This window comes from Rhinolophus ferrumequinum, chromosome 2, assembly GCF_004115265.2.
Source record: "Rhinolophus ferrumequinum isolate MPI-CBG mRhiFer1 chromosome 2, mRhiFer1_v1.p, whole genome shotgun sequence".
In the NCBI taxonomy this organism is placed as follows: domain Eukaryota; kingdom Metazoa; phylum Chordata; class Mammalia; order Chiroptera; family Rhinolophidae; genus Rhinolophus; species Rhinolophus ferrumequinum.
In genome coordinates, this window is record NC_046285.1 from 71,069,042 (window position 1) to 71,088,202 (window position 19,161).

At 42.4% G+C, this 19,161-nt stretch overlaps 1 protein-coding gene across 7 annotated transcripts in view; it reads left to right on the forward strand.

The window, feature by feature from the left end:
- Positions 1-313: 313 nt before the first annotated feature.
- Positions 314-19,161, forward strand: part of TNIK (TRAF2 and NCK interacting kinase) — a 364,653-nt gene continuing 345,805 nt past the window's right edge. For 6 of the 7 annotated variants that reach the window (XM_033125416.1, XM_033125423.1, XM_033125434.1 and 3 more), the window contains exon 1: positions 315-741. In XM_033125416.1, coding sequence (XP_032981307.1) covers positions 685-741 — 57 coding nt within the window. In that variant the 5' untranslated portion in view covers positions 315-684. Of the gene's footprint in view, positions 742-19,161 lie in introns of all 7 variants that reach the window. The other variant, XM_033125457.1, reaches the window with a different exon arrangement.

The window sequence follows — 19,161 nt, forward strand, 5'->3', positions numbered from 1 at the left end:
TAAATGGCCATATTGCTGCAGCGCACGAATTGGACATACAATAATGTGTGTGTTCAAATAGCCCCTTTGCCTCTACGATAAGGACCGCAGGGTTAAGAAACAACTCTTCAAAGCCAGCCCTATTAGTCCACAAAAGCCTGGGAGGAAAGGGTGCCCGCCCCTCCCCCGTCCACTCTGGTGCAGAGGGAACGGGTCAGGAAGCGCGGCCTCTCCCCAGTCGGAGGCCACGCCTCCTCCGCCTCTTTCTCCCCTTTACTCCTCCCAGGAAGCGATGATAGACAGTTCTGTGTGGTTCTCCACCCCCACCCCCCAGCTGAGTGGAGGAGTTGATGTGTCTCATTATAACAGCCAATGCAGCCGCCATCCACGCACAAGCAAAGAAGCATGTCCCATTTAAATACACCCACGCAGCCCCAGCGCCTTTAGCCGATCAGGGCGCGCAGCCCACACGCACCGCTGCTCCGGGGTTGGAGATCAGCGCAGGTTGGGCTCCTGGACCGGGCGGACCCAGGCGCCGAGGATCAGGATCCGGCGCAGTGGAGCCCGGGCGGGCGGGGGAGGCTGGGCCCAGGGGCCTCTGGCGCGACACCCGCATGAGGACGCGAGTGAAATAGACCAAGGTGGAATTTCCAAGGGAAAAGCTTCGGGGTGGTTTTGGTCCATTTCTCTGGCGAAGAAGTAGACATGGCGAGCGACTCTCCGGCTCGCAGCCTGGATGAAATCGATCTCTCGGCTCTGAGGGTGAGTGTAGAACGTTTTCTGATTTCTTTCTCGTGGTTTGGGTCAGGGTGAATGGGATCGGAGCGTCGACTGGGGCTGGTAGGCAGAGGCGGGCGAATGCGACGCGGAGGGAACCTGGGTTCTCGTTTGGATTTGGGGGCTGCTGAGGTGCTTTCTCCGAAGCCCCTAGAGCAGGGGCTGTACGGTACGTGTCCACTGGTTGTGGCCGAAAAACCCCCAGGAGCGTGTGGAGCTTATGCCAGTTTCATCTTAGACCCTTGTAAGCGCATTAAAATGAAAGGCTCGTGTGTGTGTGTGTGTGTGTGTGTGTGTGTGTGTGTGTGAGTATGTGTGTGCGCGCACAAGCCCGGGGCAGTCGTCTCGTGCCAAGGCGCGAGACCTGATTCTTTCTGCAAAAAGAATAACAGCGTGAATAAAGGTACTGGCCCCTCACGTTTTACAGTTACCTGTAAGATGACATTATGAGCCTGGTGGTTCCCACGGAGTGGTCCCTGCTTCTCCGAAGGGGCAGCTGTTTCTATGCTGGTCTTGTAGATGGCAACGGCCCCTCTTCCCCCCTTTTCTGCCTTCCGCGCCCCGACTCCCTCTCAGCGCTCTCTTAATGGCCAGTCTGCCACTCACCTTTATTTATGGTTTAAACTGAGCCCAGCCTGTGCTTTCTGATTTTGTGGCTGTGACATTTCAGTTTTATGGCGAACTTAAGCAGGTGAAAGGGATGTGTTCTCTGCTGTTCCCCAATCAGACCGGAACTCCCGAGTGTGTGTGTGTGTGTGTGCGTGTGTGTGTGTGTTTTCCCTGTCTGTGGCCAGTCCTTTGTAGAGCACCTCCCAACCCTCAGCCCCACCGGCTTGCGTTTACCTTCACGTGAATTGCCTCAGACACCGTTTCATTGTATTGACTAAGACATCACTGGTATAGAATCCATTTTGCTGTTGTTTTGAGACCAGAATCCCAGGAATCCCAGTGCAGCCTCGACGCCTCCCCACCCCCACCCCCCAATCTCAACACTCTCCTTCGGGGAAGGGGGCAGAGCTTTCTTGCCATTTTAATTGGATGCTGCCTGCCGGGAAGGGGATGAGGGGTGGGGGTGGCCACAGCAGCAGGGGTCTTAGAAGGAGTAGATTCCAATTTACAGCCGGCTTCTTCCACTCCTGAACCAAAAATAAAATTTTAAAAAAGCAACTGTATATACAGGAGACATGGAGGGTGGATGAGACCGAATTGATGGTGGCTCTCAAGGCAGGGACGTGCAGGACGGCTGAAGCTTGGAAGTTCACGTTCTATCCTGAGGAGTACATTGTTAGACTGTACTGCATCTTGGGGTTATATCCCTGAATCTCCACTACTTCTCTGGATACTGCCTCCTTCTCCACTGTTATTTTCAAGAGCTATCTTTATGGTCAAAGTGTCACTTTTTCTTTAGTGTCATTAATCCTCTTTCCCTACCTAGCTCTCTCTTTTTTAACTCCTCCTCGCCTTCTCTTGAATCGTTGCATCCAAAAGGTGAGGTTTCTGCAAGGCAGTCAAGGGGTTGAGAAGGAACAGAGATGCCATTTGTAACTGGCGTTTTTGATAGCTGGGCAGCAAAAGCTCATTCATGCATCATTACAGTAAGCTGCCTATTTTACTGCCTTTGAAATGCCACATGCAGAATCCCATGCCCCCTGGGCAGCTGGGGGTGGGGGTTGGTAACAGGGTGGATGCTCTGGCTGAGTCTGTCGCTTCCTTTACAGACTGTGTGTGTATTCATTTGCCCTACTTTCTGCACTGGGAGTTGGTGCCAGCCAGTTAATCAGGTGGATGGATGGTCCAGACTTCAGAGTGGGGGAAAGTGGCAAAGGCTGGGGAAGGCATCTGAACAATGGGCGAAACGTGTGAATTTCCTGAGTCAGAATCTTGACATCGCTCCTGTAATGGAAAGCACTCTGAATTTAAGTTGGGCTTGGTCAGAGGTGTCTCTCGTGGTTTTTCTTGGGGAAGGGTTTTTGAGATACTGAGCACAGAGCCTGCAGGGCTTGTGGGCAACCCTGAGCGCTCGCCAGCAGCTCTGGAGGCAGTTCACACATGGGAGACCTGCACTCCTGAGATCTATATTTTGAAAAAATATCTTTGCAAGATTCACTGAAATTTGTGAATTGGGCTGAGTGCTCTGCCTCTGTATTTGTGCCTGCAGGAGGTATGGAAAGAGGGAGGGAGGGCTAAGGCTAGCCCAGGAGACTGGAGAACAGGCTGCCTGCTGCCTAGAGGACTTACATGCAGATGTGGAGACAGTGGGAGGGCTGGGGTCTGCCACCAGTCTTGTGGTAGGTGAGGTGTGTCGGCCAGGAGTGGGTCCAAAGACCATATAGGTAATTTTCACAAATCAGAGGACAGATCATCTGTCTCTGTCTTCCCCAATTAGAAGTGGGTTCATTGAGATGAGAGGTTTCATGTGTTCCTAAACCCTCAGCCTGCCTGCTGAGAACCTTTTGGGAATGCCTGACCCCTGAAATGCAGCCAAGGTCAGTGGCTTCTAGGAGAATTTGCTGCAGCCTTACCAGTCCCTTGCTGTTTCAGTGGCTCTTTAATGTACACAATCAATGCTCTTTTTGTAAACCCTGAGCTCAGTGCATTAAAAGCCGATCCTGTCTGGAGAGGCCTTTATCCTTCTCACTTTGGGGGCTTATTGTTCTCCGCCAGTGATCCCAGACTGGACCTGGTCTAAATTTTCCCCAAATAGCAACAATGCATAATTTAAACCAGAGCAACCAATGACAGCACCGATCATTTAAATTATGCAAGATTTGGATGGTTTTAAAAAGTAAGATAAAACAGGATCTTCTTTGGTTAGAAAGAGATTATCTGAATCCAGCTTTATTAGTCCTGATTTTTAGAGCTCCAGAGATAAACTAAGTCTTGGGGGAGGGGGATGATTTCATAGGTTTAGAAATGGAAAAGAATTGTAGGACACTTAGCCACTCCTTTCATTTAATACCTGGGAAGCTGAAGCCCAGAGATGTGAAGACTGTTGCCCAAGGTCACACAGCCACCCCCCAACCCCCCTTCCTGGGTTGTTTGTGGGAGAGAATCTGGGTTTCCTGACTCCTCCTTCAATGCTCTTTTCTCTAAGTCACATTGTCTGTGGTTGAATCAGAAATCAATAATACATTTTCTGCCTGAGCACAAAGAATGACAGAGAGGAATAATTTCACCAGGGTCATGGAATTTTATTTCTCGAGAATAAAGAAACTGTTTCATGCAGGTAAGCTCATAATACATAAAATCATGGAGCTTTAAGGAGCCTTGGGAATTCATTTTGTCCAACCCCCCTTCAGTTCCTCCTCTGCAATAAATGACTGTCTAAATCGTCTAGGACAGATGGTTGTCCTATGTGATAACCTCTCTCCGTAACCCATCTCCATCTGAACATGTCTCAGGGTCATCTAGATATACACATTATTCATTTGTCTCTGCATGTGAGGTTTATAGAGTTCTATGTAGGTTTTGTATAATCTATGTGGATACTTATATATTAGTATTATGGATCTGAATTGTCCATGTGGATACATGAAATGTGTATCTACATATAGGCTACAGAAAACAATCTGCTCATTCAAACCCAGGGCTTGAGTCACTTTTCCTTCAAGACATCACAGTATTAAAAGAAATGAAATTTGCCACTAGAATGCTTTATTACATATGAGGTGAGATCAGCCCAGAAAGCTTTTTGGAGATTAGCATATCTCTGAATCTGAGCACCTTGGCTGTCTTTAGCTTGGCCCAAAGAGCAAGGACATTCAAGGGCAAGATGGGCTGCTGCTGAATTCATACTCTAAGTTTCTGCCAGGACTCGCACTCACTTTTCTATTTGAATGGAATTAGATGACCTCTGCTTGTCTTTCCCCCTCAGTCTCTTCGGGCCCAGTTATTTCTTTCTCCATAGAAACCTAGATGTAAGAATTGGCCTCATCTGGAAGGCGTGCACACATCTTTCCTGCTACACGCTTCATGCTTGTGTTACCAATGGTGCGTGGCTTTTCTTTCCGCCAGCTCACTAAACGGTGGGCTCCTTTAGGCCAGGCTGGGTCTTGTCCATCTTTGAGTCCGTAGTCCCAGTTTGTTGAATAAATGCATAAATGTATGAATGAGTGAGTGAAAGGAGACCGAGCACTGGGTTCTATGTCCGTGTCTTATTATAATGAGTTGTGACTTTGGGGAAGTCATCTAACAATAAATAACTTAAAAATGGGAAGGTTCACAACTGCTTGCCTTCCTCATACACTGGTTTCAAAAATCAAAGTATTATATTTACAGCAATGCTTTGAAAGCCATAAAGCATTATATGAATATGCTATTCCATGATTAAATACAATCTTGTGCGAAACGTGGTGACATCAACATTTGATCCCAATCATTACACCTAATTGACAATGATCCTGAGAAAAAAGACATCAGAAAGTCCTGCATCTTTTTAATAGTTTTTTTTTTTTTCAATGTACCAATATGACCTTGTATGTTTCTCTGATGGCCTGGGTTGACCTTTGTCCCACTATCAGCATGAATTACATATAAGGTGAGCACAGCCCAGAAGCTTTTTGGAGATTAGCATATTTCTAAACCAGTATCAAATATCAACATTATTCATTAAAACCTTCTAATTTTTCTTTTCCTTTTTTTTTTTTTAAAAAAAAACCTTTTTCTCATTATTCAATTAAAAACAAATTTATTATGCTTGTGCCTTTTCAAAGTTTGTGTTTGGGAGGGGTAGGGTAGGAGGAGTGGGCGTCTGAAACCATACACTTCTAGTCCAGTGTTTACAAGTTTAAAAACGTTCTGGCCAGAGGTCTCATGGGGCTTAAAGAAATCTTGAATCATTATTAATTCATTATCCAAAAGCACTTAAATTTGGTGTTAAGTGAGAGTTTAGTAAAATTGGAGGAATTGATAACAGTTATCTTAAAATGAAAATAGCATAGCAGTTTTTAAATTAGATACATTTATTGTATTTTAGAGATATTAAACAGGTGTTTTCTTTGCCATGACATTGCATCATAATAAAATAGGGTGTAGTGGTAGTTATCAGAACATCAGAGAAGTATGCATAATCATTTTCGGTATTCATTATTAACTGGAGTAATCTTAGTACAAAAGCTAATATAAGTCATGGTTTGCTGTTTGCATAATTATCTACTTAGGAGGTCATGGAATATTTTGTTGATGAAAGAATACACACACGTTTCCTTCATGGAAATGTCACATTTCCCCCCTTATCTGTAAGGCTCTTTGAAATCTTATAGTTTTGAGTCTTGCTGGTTGGCCCTTTCTTCATTCTGTGTCTCTGCCCTGGAATTAATCTTCTGTGCCCTTCTTGTTCTGTGCCATTCCTTTTTTCAGTGATACTGGTTCTAAAGTCCAACCAGCTTTGAGCGATTGTGATTGAATCATGGCCGCCACGCCCAGCTGAGCACAAGCCATCGCTGAGTCTGTGTTTCTGATAGAATTTGGGATAACTTGTGTCTGAAAGATGCTTTTATGTCAAATTCGTTCTCTTCCATTTCTGTGGGAGAATTAGTTGTCTGAGAACAGGACCTGAGCTAGCAGCATGCTAAGAATTCCAAGAAAATCTGGATGATATTTTTTGAATGAAATGTTATTCTGCACATATAAATATAAGGTTCCTAGTGGAGCGAGAGGGAGGACTTAAATAGAAAACGTTGGATGAATTCCGCTTGTAATTTCTTCCATTCTGGTTGGAAGCTTATTTCTCTCTATCTACTTTCTCCATGCCCACGCTGTCTCCAGTTGTCTCACGGGGGTGCTTTGAAATTCTCAAAGCACATTTTGTTTCACCTCAATCTTAAAAATCTTTCTCTAATATCTATTGCATGGGTCCCCTTCTCTCCATTTCTCCCAACCACTGCTGCAGTTACTGTCCCCTGGGCAGCACCCATGACAAGACTTGGTTCCTATGTCTCTACCACCAGCCTTCTCCTGACTAGTCTCTCTTGTGCAGCCATGTTAGTTTTCCTAAAACGCTCTTCAGCATTCTGTCAAGATCAGCCAAAAGTCAGCTGGGCCTCCTGCCACGTGCTGCAGTTTTAATGGCCATTCCTTCACTCATAGAGAACAACTTCCTTCTCTCTTTAAGGGGTGCCCTACCTTATTCTTTTCTGTTCCTTCTACCCTAACAATAAGCATTCAAATGCCACCTTTCCCACAAAATTGTCCCTGATTTCTCAAGTAGAAGTTATCCCTTCCACTTGTAAACCCTCTCAGAACTACCTCACAGGTCTTTCAGAGCACTCAGAACTTTCTGCCTTGTATTATGTTCACGACTAGACAGTTGGCTTTATGAAAACAATGCGTTTATTTGACTTTCTTAGGAATCCCCACCAGGATGACCTCTGGGGCTTCAGGGCCCAGAAAATGTAAATTGTGAATGGGAGTAAAGACTGCTGAAAATTAAACATTTGTTTAATTTAAAAAAAGCCTTTCTTGTTCTCATTATAAAAGCAACTCATGGTCATTGCAGAAAATTTGGAAAATGGAGAAAATGCAAAAAGTATTCAAGATTTCCAGTGCTGACCACATATACATTTTGGTATATGGCTTAGTGATTTTTTTTTTATGCATAGCTAAGTAGATAGCTTTTAAAAGTTAAGATCAAATCATTATATATTATCTCCAATCTGTTTTTTAAACTTAATAATTAGCCTTTTTGCATGCTATTAATGTTTTCGTATGGCATAAATTTTAAACTCTTTATTACAGGGAATTTTAAACTTATGTAAGAGTAGAAATAATACTAGAATGCTCATACATTGTTGGTGGGAATATAAAATGGTACAGACACTTAGGAAAACGAGTTGGCAGTTCCTTAAAATGTTAAATATAGTTACCATGTGACCCAGCAATTCCACTCCTAGGTATATAACCACGAGAATTGAAAACATATATCCACACAAAAATCTTGTAAACCAATGTTTGTGGTAACATTATTCATAATAGACAAAAAGTGGTAACAGTCTTAACATCTATCAATTGATGAATGAATAAATGAAATGGAGTATATTGTACAATGGAATATCATTGGCAATACAAGGAAGTGCCGTTAGTGCTACAATATGGATGAACCTATGCTAAGTGAAAGAAGCCAGACACAAGAGGCCACATGTTGTATGATTCCATTTATATGAAATGTCCATAGAGGCAGAAAGTAGATTAGTAGCTGAAGCTGGAGGAGAGGGGGAGTGGGAAGTGACCACTAATATCCTAAAATTAGGTAGTGGTGACGGCTGTTCAACTCTGTGAATGTACTAGAAACTACGTGTGCATTTCAAAAAGGTAAATTTTATGGAATGTGAGTTAAATCTAGTTAAAACTGTTGTTTAAAAAGGTAGACAGAATAGTATAACGAGGCCCCAACTTAGCAATTATCCACTTGTGCCCAGGCGTGTTGTATCTACACCCCCATGCACTTCTTCCCCCATATTATTTTGAAGCCTCATATCATTTCATTTCCAATTATTTCAGTGTGCATCACTAAAGGATAAACACTCTTAAAAATATACAACCACAATGTGCTATTATCATGCCCCCAAAATTAGTATGTAATGTAAAATTTCTTTAGATACTCCATCAGTGTTCAAATTTCTAATCATGTGTTTTTGATGACTTCTTAGCATTTTAGTGAAGGAAGGAATGTACCATAATATATTTAGCCAATTCCTATTAAAGCTTTTGGTTATTTCCAACTTTTCAATTCTATAAACAGTACTTCGGTAAACATCCTTATACACAAGTCTTTGTATACGTCTCTGTTTCCTTAGAATTACTTCTTAGAAGTGTAATTTACAATGAAAGTAGATGAGTGATCCCTAAGGCTCCTGACACTGTCCAAGTACTTCCCAATTTCCTATGAGATAAGTGTATATCATTTTCTGATGAACACCTGAGGCGTAGCAAAATCAATTAATTTACCAAAGGTCACAGAGCTACTAAATGACGACACTTACGACTGCCCTGCCCCAGAGCCACTGCCCATAGTGACTCACTTGGCCAGTATTTGACTTACAGACCTTGCACACCTTGCCATGACATTAAAATTGTCTGATGTATTTTTTTCCCTGGGGTTCACAGATTTCCCAGAAGCCTTGTGTTTTGGGCACAAGATCTCTTAGATGAGCATAGTGTTGTTTTAAGAGTTATTTCCAGGGTGTTTCTTTGTGATTTTGTTTTTTCAATAACCCAGGTCAGTTTAAAATATGTAGTTGTTCTTTTTCTTACCTAAAAACCTAAAATACAAGCCATTTGGGGATTGGCAGTGATTTCCTTGTACATTGTATATAAGGGATGTTTACATTTTAACTGTGATTCTCTTTGGAAAAAATCGTCCAACAAGTGTGTTTGGAAGACATGTGGAGTCAGGCTCGAAGGTTTCCATGTTTTAAGAATTGGAGACCACTGAATTTGTGGATTATCACAGAAGATGGCAAGATGAGACAGAAGACATGTTATAGCAGGAGCCATTCTCAATCTTTTATCTGCCAGATAATTACTAAAATCAAAATCTTTGGTTACACTTTTTTTTTTTTAAGATGGATGTTGATATTTTAAAATTACAATGGAGAAAATGGAAGATGGAGCTGGCAGTCAAAGAGTCAAGAGCCCTGTGTTTTAGACCACCATCCACTTTCCACTTGGTTTATAAGTAAGAATTTATTAACATCACAATTTTATGGTTGTCAGTCTTTTGGAGGTCAATTGCCTTGACTTACTAAATTTTATAACCTAACCCTCCATTTAAAATGCCTATGTGTTATTTATGCCTAGGGTAAAAATCCAGAGCTTCACATCGATATAGTTTCATCATTTCTACCTCTAGGTATTTTTTTTTTAGCTGCCTGTCTTCGAAATATAGCAGTGTGGTGGGTGGACTAGGTTGTAAGCAGTAATTAGAAACTGTATTTGAATAATAATAATATTTAGCGTTTATAGAGCACTTTATATCTTCAAAGTACTTGCAAACATTATGTAATTAAATATCTTCTGTGATTATAATCTGGATATAAATGCACTTAAATCCAGAACAGGGTCATGAGAAAAGCATGCATTTGAAAGTTAATGCCAGCTCTGCTTTAAAAACCGATGTAATGATGTGAGAGTTAGAGTTTGGGATTCTGTTGGATTCCTTTTGTGCATCCTTCGGTTCAGCCTGGTGGTGATGGATATATATCTACCGTAGCAATGCCTCTGCTTGATTTCTGATCATTAAGGAATGAGGGTTGATCACTGGCCTGGCCTTTACAGATGGTGAAATATAAAAAACATAAATAAGCTTTAAAATGGGCTCTCTCCCTGCATTTTGTGCCCTGGCCTCAGATGAAACTCCCATTAGTAAGTGAAATGAAGTGGGGTAGTACAAAGAAGAATGGCTATGCATTGTGGCTTAGTAATTTCTAGCTGAGAAAAATAGATTAAACTGCACAGTAGGATACATCATAAAGAAAGGCATTGGAGAAATAAAACGTCTTTAGTTTGACTGTCCTAATGACTTCTTGCTGTTTTGGACATGTGTCTGTGTATTGACCCCTTGCACATGTCCCGTGTTGGCAGTTCGATGGTGTTTAGAGCAAGGACCTGCGTGGCTTACCCGGTAGGTAATAGAGGATTCAGCCACTGGTAGATTCTCAGTAGGTGTATCCTGTGCATTTGGATTTTCTAAGAGCTGATTGATAGGTGAACTGCCGAAAGAGTGGTTCTCAGAGTGAGATCCTTGGATGGGCAGCTTTGTGGTCATCCCTTTGGTCCTGCGTCTTTGACCTGCTGAGTCAGAAACTCGGGGGATGTATTAAGAAGCCCTCCAGATAATTCTGATGCGTTTTAGAGTTTCAGAACTACTGGCATAAATGTTTAAAAAAACAGTTTTCTTTCTTTCTGCTTCTTCCATGCTTCCGATATCCTTTCATTCAACAATATTTACTGAGCATCTGCTGTGTGCCTAGAAAGGGGTTAGATGCCGAGGATGTAGTAATGAAGACACATATGCGACGCTGTCCTCATGGATCTTAGTGCCTCATTGAATGGGAGAGATGCATGTTACAGAAAAAATCATAAAGATGATTTACTAAATACACGTTGCTTTGGAAAACTATCCACAGAACATATTTGGAACATATCCACAGAAATTTTAGTATGCCTGAAAATGTTGCAGAGTAGGAAATAGTGATTTCTATTGATATAAGGAAACTGCAACGTTTTCATAAGGTGTGTGGCTTCAAATTGTGAAAGGCACATACTTTTAGGAATATGCCATTTAAAATTTCATGCTAATATTATATGTATTGGAATTGTTTGTAAGAAAGGGGGATACCTGAAATGGAAAAGTCCACAACTTTCAACTGATTCTCCTGCACTGTTCTTTGCATTGCCAAGTTGTTTTTATTAGCAAGTTTATTTAGGGGCCAGAAAAGCCCCAATACATGTTTTTCCCAATGGGCCTCTAGGGATTCCGTTTAAAGCCCCGGGAGGTGTTGATATTGCCTAGAAGCTTTCAGCCCTATTTTGTTTGAAGTCTGAAATCTTTGGGTTGTTTATTTTTTGAGACTTGGAAAATGGAATGGGTGTTTGGAATCTAGACAGCAGGTTAAAGGACTTCCTTACTGAGAAGTCCCATCGACTCCTTGTAACAACAATACATAAACATTTCTTACCTACTCGCAAAGATGTCCCATGTTGTTGCTTAATCTGCGGTTCTAGATGAACTGCTTATGCATGTCTTTTTATTTGGGGGAAGGTTGATGATGATTGTGGTTGTTAAGGCAACTTTGTACACAACTTGATAATGAGGATGTATGAAAAATTTTTTTCATACTCACCACTGGGGGAGATGCTTTTAAAAATCGAATTCAAAGACCCTTCTTGGAAGACCTATTTTAAAGGGAAAAGAGGTGATTCAATCATCATCATTAGACTGGATATATGTGAAAAAAATACCTGGTTAAAGATGATTAAGTTTTTGCAGTATTGACAATTGTGGGGGACAGATCCAACATTCTCAGAAGAGGTCTTAATATCATTAAAATATCAGGGAATTGTGCAAGCATTTTAATCGAGAGTGTTAATTACTCTCTAGATGGGGTAGTGAATTAATTACATCATTCAAAAAGTTCTATCTGGGACCGAGTTTGGGACAGTTTGGTTTCTAAGCAGGCTCTGAGGAAACTATAAATTCAAAATGGCTTGACTGTAGCCATTGGCATAGTTGAAAGGGTCCTTTGTGTTTGGGAGTGCTAGGGTTTTCCAGGTGAACTCCTAAGGCTGTCTTAGAGGCAAGAGACTCTGGGTAGCAATGGCACCCGGCTGATTCTGGTGCTGGGGACCTACTCTGGAATGGTTGATAAGGTCAAAGCCAAATGTTTGCTGTTTCTAAAAGGCCACCCCCTCTTCTGTTTTCTTTAAACTGGTAGCTCTAGCAACAGTCAGAAACAACTCAGTTTTTCTTTCCATGCAAACAAATAAACAAAAGCACTAGCGTGCTCTCCTGGAGCTTAATACCCAGATGCTACTTTGTGAAGGAATACTGCACACAGTCTTTGGTCTGAACAATATGTGTGTTCCCTCTGTGTGTATATTAAACTCGTAACTTGTGCTGGTATTGTAGTCATCATTTCTTGAATATAAACAGCTTTTATTTTTGGAGAAGAACAGACGTAAAAGTGTGAATACAGAAGTCTACACATTTTGGTGGTGGTGGGGGGTGTGGGGTGAGAAAGGGGAGGAGGGACATTATTTCTTTAAAATCATGGTAACACAATCGTAGTTACTCCTTTGTTTTCCTTGAGTGACTGAAAATCAGCAGGGGAAATCTCCTGGAACCTGCCCAGCTGGGTACCTAAACCTCCACTTAACTGATTGCACCAGAAAAAGTGCTAGTGGATAATTAGCATAGGTCCTCTCAGGTCCTCCTTGCGAGGAAGAAAAAGGGTCCCTGCCAAAGAGGAAGTCTCTTTGTGAAGAGAGGAGCTTGTGCACATTTCAGTGACATAGGTAGGACACTTCAAGGAAAATGTGACAGACAGAGATCCAGGCTCCAGACGGGGGATTTGTTTTCCAGATTGGAAGAGTGTGAGTGGAAGGGGTGTGAAAGCTCAGTGTCCTTCTGTGGCCTCTGAACCAAAGCTCTTGCCTGTTCTCCAGGTGCCCACCCTGTCCTTTATTTTGTGTGTTATGTTTGTTAAAGGTACCTGGGGTTTTCAAGGCAGCCAGGACATTCCCATGACTGTTCTCTCTCTCCTTGAGGCCAGTTCTGTTTCTTTTCTTTTCTGGAAGCAGGGTCTCTACTTCGAAGCTCGTCACCTGGTATAATACAAATTGCATCACATTTAAAGACATAGTTCCCTGACTTTCTTTGCTGCCGTTGCTGCTTGTGTAAGTTGCTGCTGGTTGGTAGGATTCACAATTAGGATTTTGTTCCCATGGAGATTGTTTACTGTGCGAGGCACATTCTCATTTGTCACGCTTGGTTCCTTGATCACTCTCATCTGACAGATATTTCGGTCAAATTTTCTATGACCATTCAGTCTACATGTTTGGTTGGTGTCGCAGTTTGCTGCTAAATGATTTCAGGCATGTTTCAAGTGAACATCTTTGATAATTTTTTTCCTAAATTTCAGGGAATTTTGGAATGTGAATAAATTATGAGGGCATGTGAACTCCATAGTTCATAGTACTGATAGTTAAAAGTTTGTTTAGGCTGTGCTTCATGCCATCATAAATGTAAATCTGGATTTAAAAATATACCTGAGAATGTGGATAAACTGGATTTCTCATACATTGCTGGTGGGAATGTAAAATGGGTAAGCCGCTTTGGAAAACAGTTTGGCTATTTCTGAAAAAGTTAAACATAAATTTACAATATGACCCAGCAATTCCTCTTCTGAATATTACCCAAGACATAGGTCCAGGCAAACACTTGTACATAGCAGCATTACTCACTGTAGCCAAAAAGGGGAAACAACCCAAATGTCTATCAACTAATAAATAGGTAAACAAAATGCGGTGGGATACAGTAGAATATTATTCGGCAATATGGATGCTATACCAAGTGAAAGAAACCACACACAAAAGATCATATATTGTATGATTCCATTTATAAGAAATGTCCAGAAAAGGCAAATCTCTATAGATAGAAAGTAGATTAGTGGCTGGCCAAGGCTGGAGATGAAAATGGAATGATTGCAAATGGGCACGTGTATCTTTTGAGGTGATATAAATATGTTCTGTTAATAAAATTGGAAGGTGGTAACATGAGTGAATTTTATGATATGTAAGTTATACCTCAATAAAGCTGTTAAAATATGTAATATGCCTGAGACATTGCTTCATACTTAGACCAGCTCCATACGCCTTGAGGGCAAATTCCCCAGGTGGGTCACTCTGGTATTTCAGGGGAGGGCATCTCTTCCTAACCTTGAGGGGTGGGGACTCTGATCCCGTCTTAACTTCATGTCGTTCCTTAGTCTAAAGAGCTTCCTGTATTTTATAATTTCCTTCAAGATAAAATGGCACAGATAGCTTATCTCCCCTTCCCGAGAAAGGACGACTTTGGAGCCGGGAGAGAATAACTATACCTGCCTAATACCATTTCTTACGGAATGACTTTCAGCCCTCGGTGTCTCGCACTGTTACTCACCTTTGTTGTTACGCCCGCTCTTCCTTCTGCCTACAAGCCTCCTCCTTCTCCAGTTCCTAGTGTTAACAGATGATTTATTTGTTTGTCTCCCCACCCTTTCCTTCAGAGGAGACTGCAGTCTCCACAAAGGCAGAACCTATGTTTTAGTTATCCTCCTATCTAGTTATTAATGAAATGAACGACTTCTCATAACTTACAGCATAAGGCGAACCTCCTTAATTTAACAAAGCTTTCTATGCGCTAACCTTTCCCTCCTCCTTTACAGTGTCAGCAGTCACCACTCCACTCCCTCAATACACACTAACCCAGTGTTTTTCAAATTGTAATGAATTGTAGAGTGAGTTTAATGAGTTGCAATCAGCTTTTGAAAAAAAATGATTAGAATAGAGTAGAAAAATGTTACCGTGCATGTACTCTGTGTGTGTGTGTGTGTGTGTGTGTGTGTGTGTGTGGTGTCACATGATGGAATGCATTTCGTATAGGGTCCGGGGACTAACAGCTTGAAGTTACTGCTTTAGCTCAGTCCATTGGCTTGCAGAAGACTCAACTAGAGGGATTTTAATTTGCAAACTCCAGTTCAGTAATTAAGCCTGAGGCCCACAAATCTGCATCTCTGTGCCCTTTACATAATTTGGATATACCACGTAGGTGGTCTGCATTTTAAGAAACTATAGCAAACTGTAGTTGCTGACATCCACCTAGCTGATTTAGGCCTCTCGTTCATATTTACACTTTCTGCTTGGGAATCCCCCCGCCTCCCATCTTTGCTCTACCAACTCTGTGATGAACAGCTGTCACCGTTCAAATTGACCTTAGAAGACTGAGACATGTCTTCTGCTGCTTTTTATGAAGTTCAATGACATTTGGTATTTGCAGAGATTTGAGGAAGATGAGATACTAAAAGGAACTATGACCATTTGAGAAAGGAATTCTCCAACTTTGTGGGAGCAGAGGAGCTGAGCTCTAGGGGTGACAGGGAGGCTTGAAAGGGTCAGTCCTCAGGAGGAGTGAGTTGCTGGGAATTGCAGGAACCACCATCACCACCAGAGCACCCTCTGGGACGTGTGGGAAGAGAAGAGGCTTGAGAACTTTCCAGAAGTGGCACAACCGGGTGGGGGCTCAGAGTCAAGTATAATTGTGGTTATCTCCCAGGCTTGCATGGTTTGGATATCATAAAACAGAGACAGAAAAACCACAGACACTGTCACAGACAGGAAACTGGAAGGAGCAGTGCAGGCTTCTTCTGTCTTATGTGCCTCAGGGAGGCGGGGAGAGTACGGCCCTTCTCTCCCAGCAGCTGGGAGACAGGGTAGAATGTTCATGAAACCAGTGGGGACTGAGCGCACGTTTAGCTTTTGGGTGCTGCTTGTGCCAGGTGCTGAGTGAGGGGCTGGCAGGCTGGTGGGGCAATCTGATGGCTGGCCTTGGTTAGGGCAGGCATTTGGTCCTCAGCTTTGCAGTTCTCAGAACTTGATATGGTCAGGGTACCAAGCCTTAGGTCTCACCAACACTTGGATGCACCCAACACTGATCTGGAGCATAATTTATATAATAATAATAATAATAATAATAATAATAGTAATACAAATATTAATAGCTAGTATTCTTTGCGACCCCTTGCCATGGGTGAGGTAACTGGGCCAATTATTTTAAAAGTCTTGTCTTATTAATACAGTCACATTTTGTGATACGTACAATGATTTTTCTAACTTTGTGGATGTGGAAATGGAGGTTTAGATTAAGAGACTTGTTAAAAATGATGGAGCCTGGTTTTGAACCCAGGTTGGTCTGATTTTGAAACATGAATTGTAAGCATTGTGCTATTGCTACTGCCCGTTTCCGAATTATAAAGTGGAAATACCTTCCTAGTGGTGGAATTACTGCCTATTCTCCAGGGCAGTGTATTCCTGATTTTGGAGGGACTTGGGAATCTGAAACTTTGATTGGCAGTTCACTTTCTGGGGCTGGAATGAGGCTGGGATTGAGCCTGGGGCCTTCGCCCTGTATCCCGTCCAGGTCAGTATACTGATCCCACCATGAGTGGTTGTTGGACAGATGTGGATACATCCACCCACTCACCCTTTTGTGGCCCTGACCAATCCACAAAACCCCTTGTTGCTAAGATATGTTCTTATGAATAGCATACCGTGTTTCCCCAAAAATAAGACTGAACCGGAAAATAAGCTCTAGCATGATTTTTCAGGATGACATCCCCTGAACAGAAGCCCGTAATGTGTCTTTTGGAGCAAAAATTTATATAAGACCCGGTCTTATTTTCGGGGGAACACGATATCAGTTACAGTTAGTTCAAAATCTGGTATTCCCCCACCTCCACCCTCTGTTAATGTTAATCTCTGTTCTTCTGCCTTGTTCATCCTTCATATCATCTGCAGCTCTGTTTTGTTTTAGAATTGTTTATCCATATAACCATCAGTGTCTGTAAATTATAAGCTTCTTAAGGGCAGGAAAAGTGTTGGATTTCCCTTTGTGTCCCACTGTATGCCTAACACATAATTTGGTGTATGTTCTTAGAGTGACTCTGTTTGGATCCTGCAGCCCCACTGTGCACTGACTGGATAGGGGACTGGTTATGAGTTTAGTGTGTTTTCAGCCTGTAAGAGGAGGGATTGTTATATCGGGAAATCAAACCTGAAGAAAGTGCAGCGAGTCCTGAGAAATCGAAAAACCCGTGTCCCAGGCAACTGTGGGAATTAATGTCAGCATTATTTGAAACCTCCTAGGGTCCTATGAAATTCAATGGGAAGAGACAGAAAGGGGCTCTGAGATGGTGAAATGGCCTTTAATTATTGCTTTTCTGTCTCCCCTCAGACTTTAAAGTGGTTCATTAACACAACAGACCATAAACCTCTTTATAAGCACAGGCTCGGAAAATGAGACACGGGTGAATTTTTATTGGCGACAAGTCACTACGAACATACAGCAGTTATATTCCCACTTCTGGTCTGTGGACTCTAAAAGACAGTATGTATGGAGCAGCTTCACCAGTGACTGGTGGGAAGGCAGGATAAAAGACATGGGGTTACCTCAGGGTGTGGATAGCTAGCGAGCTAATTAGCTGGTTATCCATCCCCTGGATTTCCTCAGCACCTGTCATTCATGACACGTTGTAGGCCCCCAGATATCTGTTGAATGAAGTCATCTGGACCCATCTAAGTTTAATTTTGAGAAGTATGTGAAAGAGACAGAATCTCTCCCCAACCCAGGAGCATGAGATGAAATTCAAGGATCTCCTTGGTGACGCTTGGATTTCAGTTAACCTAAGGTGGGTTGGCAATTATGGGACCAACCTGGGCAGTAGACTCACTCTTGCCGCCCTGGTTGCTGACGGGGAGAGTTTTGCACTTGGCTGGTCTGGTCTGGGACTGAAGGAAGGTCTGGGCCGTTCAGAGGTGAAGGTGCTGGAGTAACTCGTGCAGCTCTAAGTCCCAGGACATCTCAGGAACAGTCACAGGTAGTAGAACTAGGTCTCGGGGCCATAAGGAAAAAGCCCCTTTCCTCTGCCTGTGAGGACATTTTTCTATTTCTTTGTTTTATTTTTAGCTTCTAAATATTGATTAGTTGTAACGAGTGCTCTCTGGCTCTTGTGGTCCCTTGCTTGCCGCTGTAGGGGAATAAGGCTCATGGCTGGTAAAAGGCATTTCGGGAACCACCGAGCAAGGTGGAGGGGGAGCTTTTTTCATCGGGTCTGCAAAATACAATTCAGCAACAAAGACTGTCGTCATGTCTCCATGTTCTCTGCTGAGAATCGCCGACTAAGTGTGGATACTTTCTTCTTTTACAAATGCAGACGGTTGCACTTTAAGTAATTAGCTGATGTGATGGTAATGGACTCTGGCTTCATTGGCTAGAATCTTTGAAATCAAGTGTATTAAATTGATTTTTTCCTTTCTCAGGTAATAATGAGTCGAAATTTCTGCTATAAACAGAATTAATAGATTCTAAGCTTTTATAGGCTTTGGGGCAGTAATAAAAGGAGAGGGGAACTGGCGTGGCTACAGTCACACTTGATTTCGTTCTTTTCAGGTGAGTTGAGATTTGACAACTTGGTCAATTCATCCCTAGGGGGCAGAGGCGCTGAGAGCTCTGTGTGAGGATGGGAAAGGATGCTGAGGTGGACACTTGGCCTCTTCTGATGCAGATTTGTGCTGGAATGTTCACATCTTCAACCTGTTCTCCATCCTAAAATCAGCGAGTGTAAATGAATGATGATTGCCTCTGGCATCTGGTTAGGATTCTCCAGATGACACCTTGGCAGCAAATTCAGCCAGAACACTTTGGGCAATCCTGCAGAGAGTAACCTATGTAAGAGGTGACCATGATACAATTTGGGTTTATATGTGAGCTTGGGGCTTATCTCATTTGTTTTCAGAGTCACAGGAAGCAGAATGGCTTAGAGGTTACATCAGGAGTCAGACTCTGAATTTGAGTCCTGGCACTACAGCTTAAAAGCTTTGCACGTTGGGGCAAGTTATGTGAATTCCCTAGGCTTTTCCCGCACCTGTAACACGGACATAATAATAATAGTATACCTAGGGATATTGCAGGAATTCAAACATTTTTTATAAATTACTTAGGACAGTGCTTGGCCATATTGCAAATGCATAATAAAATATTCAACACATTCAATACCAGCATTGTTTTTTCAAACAATGGGAGCGCCTACTATGAATCTGGAGCAAGTGACTGGGTATGTGTAAGTTCACAAAGTATAAGTTCTGCCTCCAAGA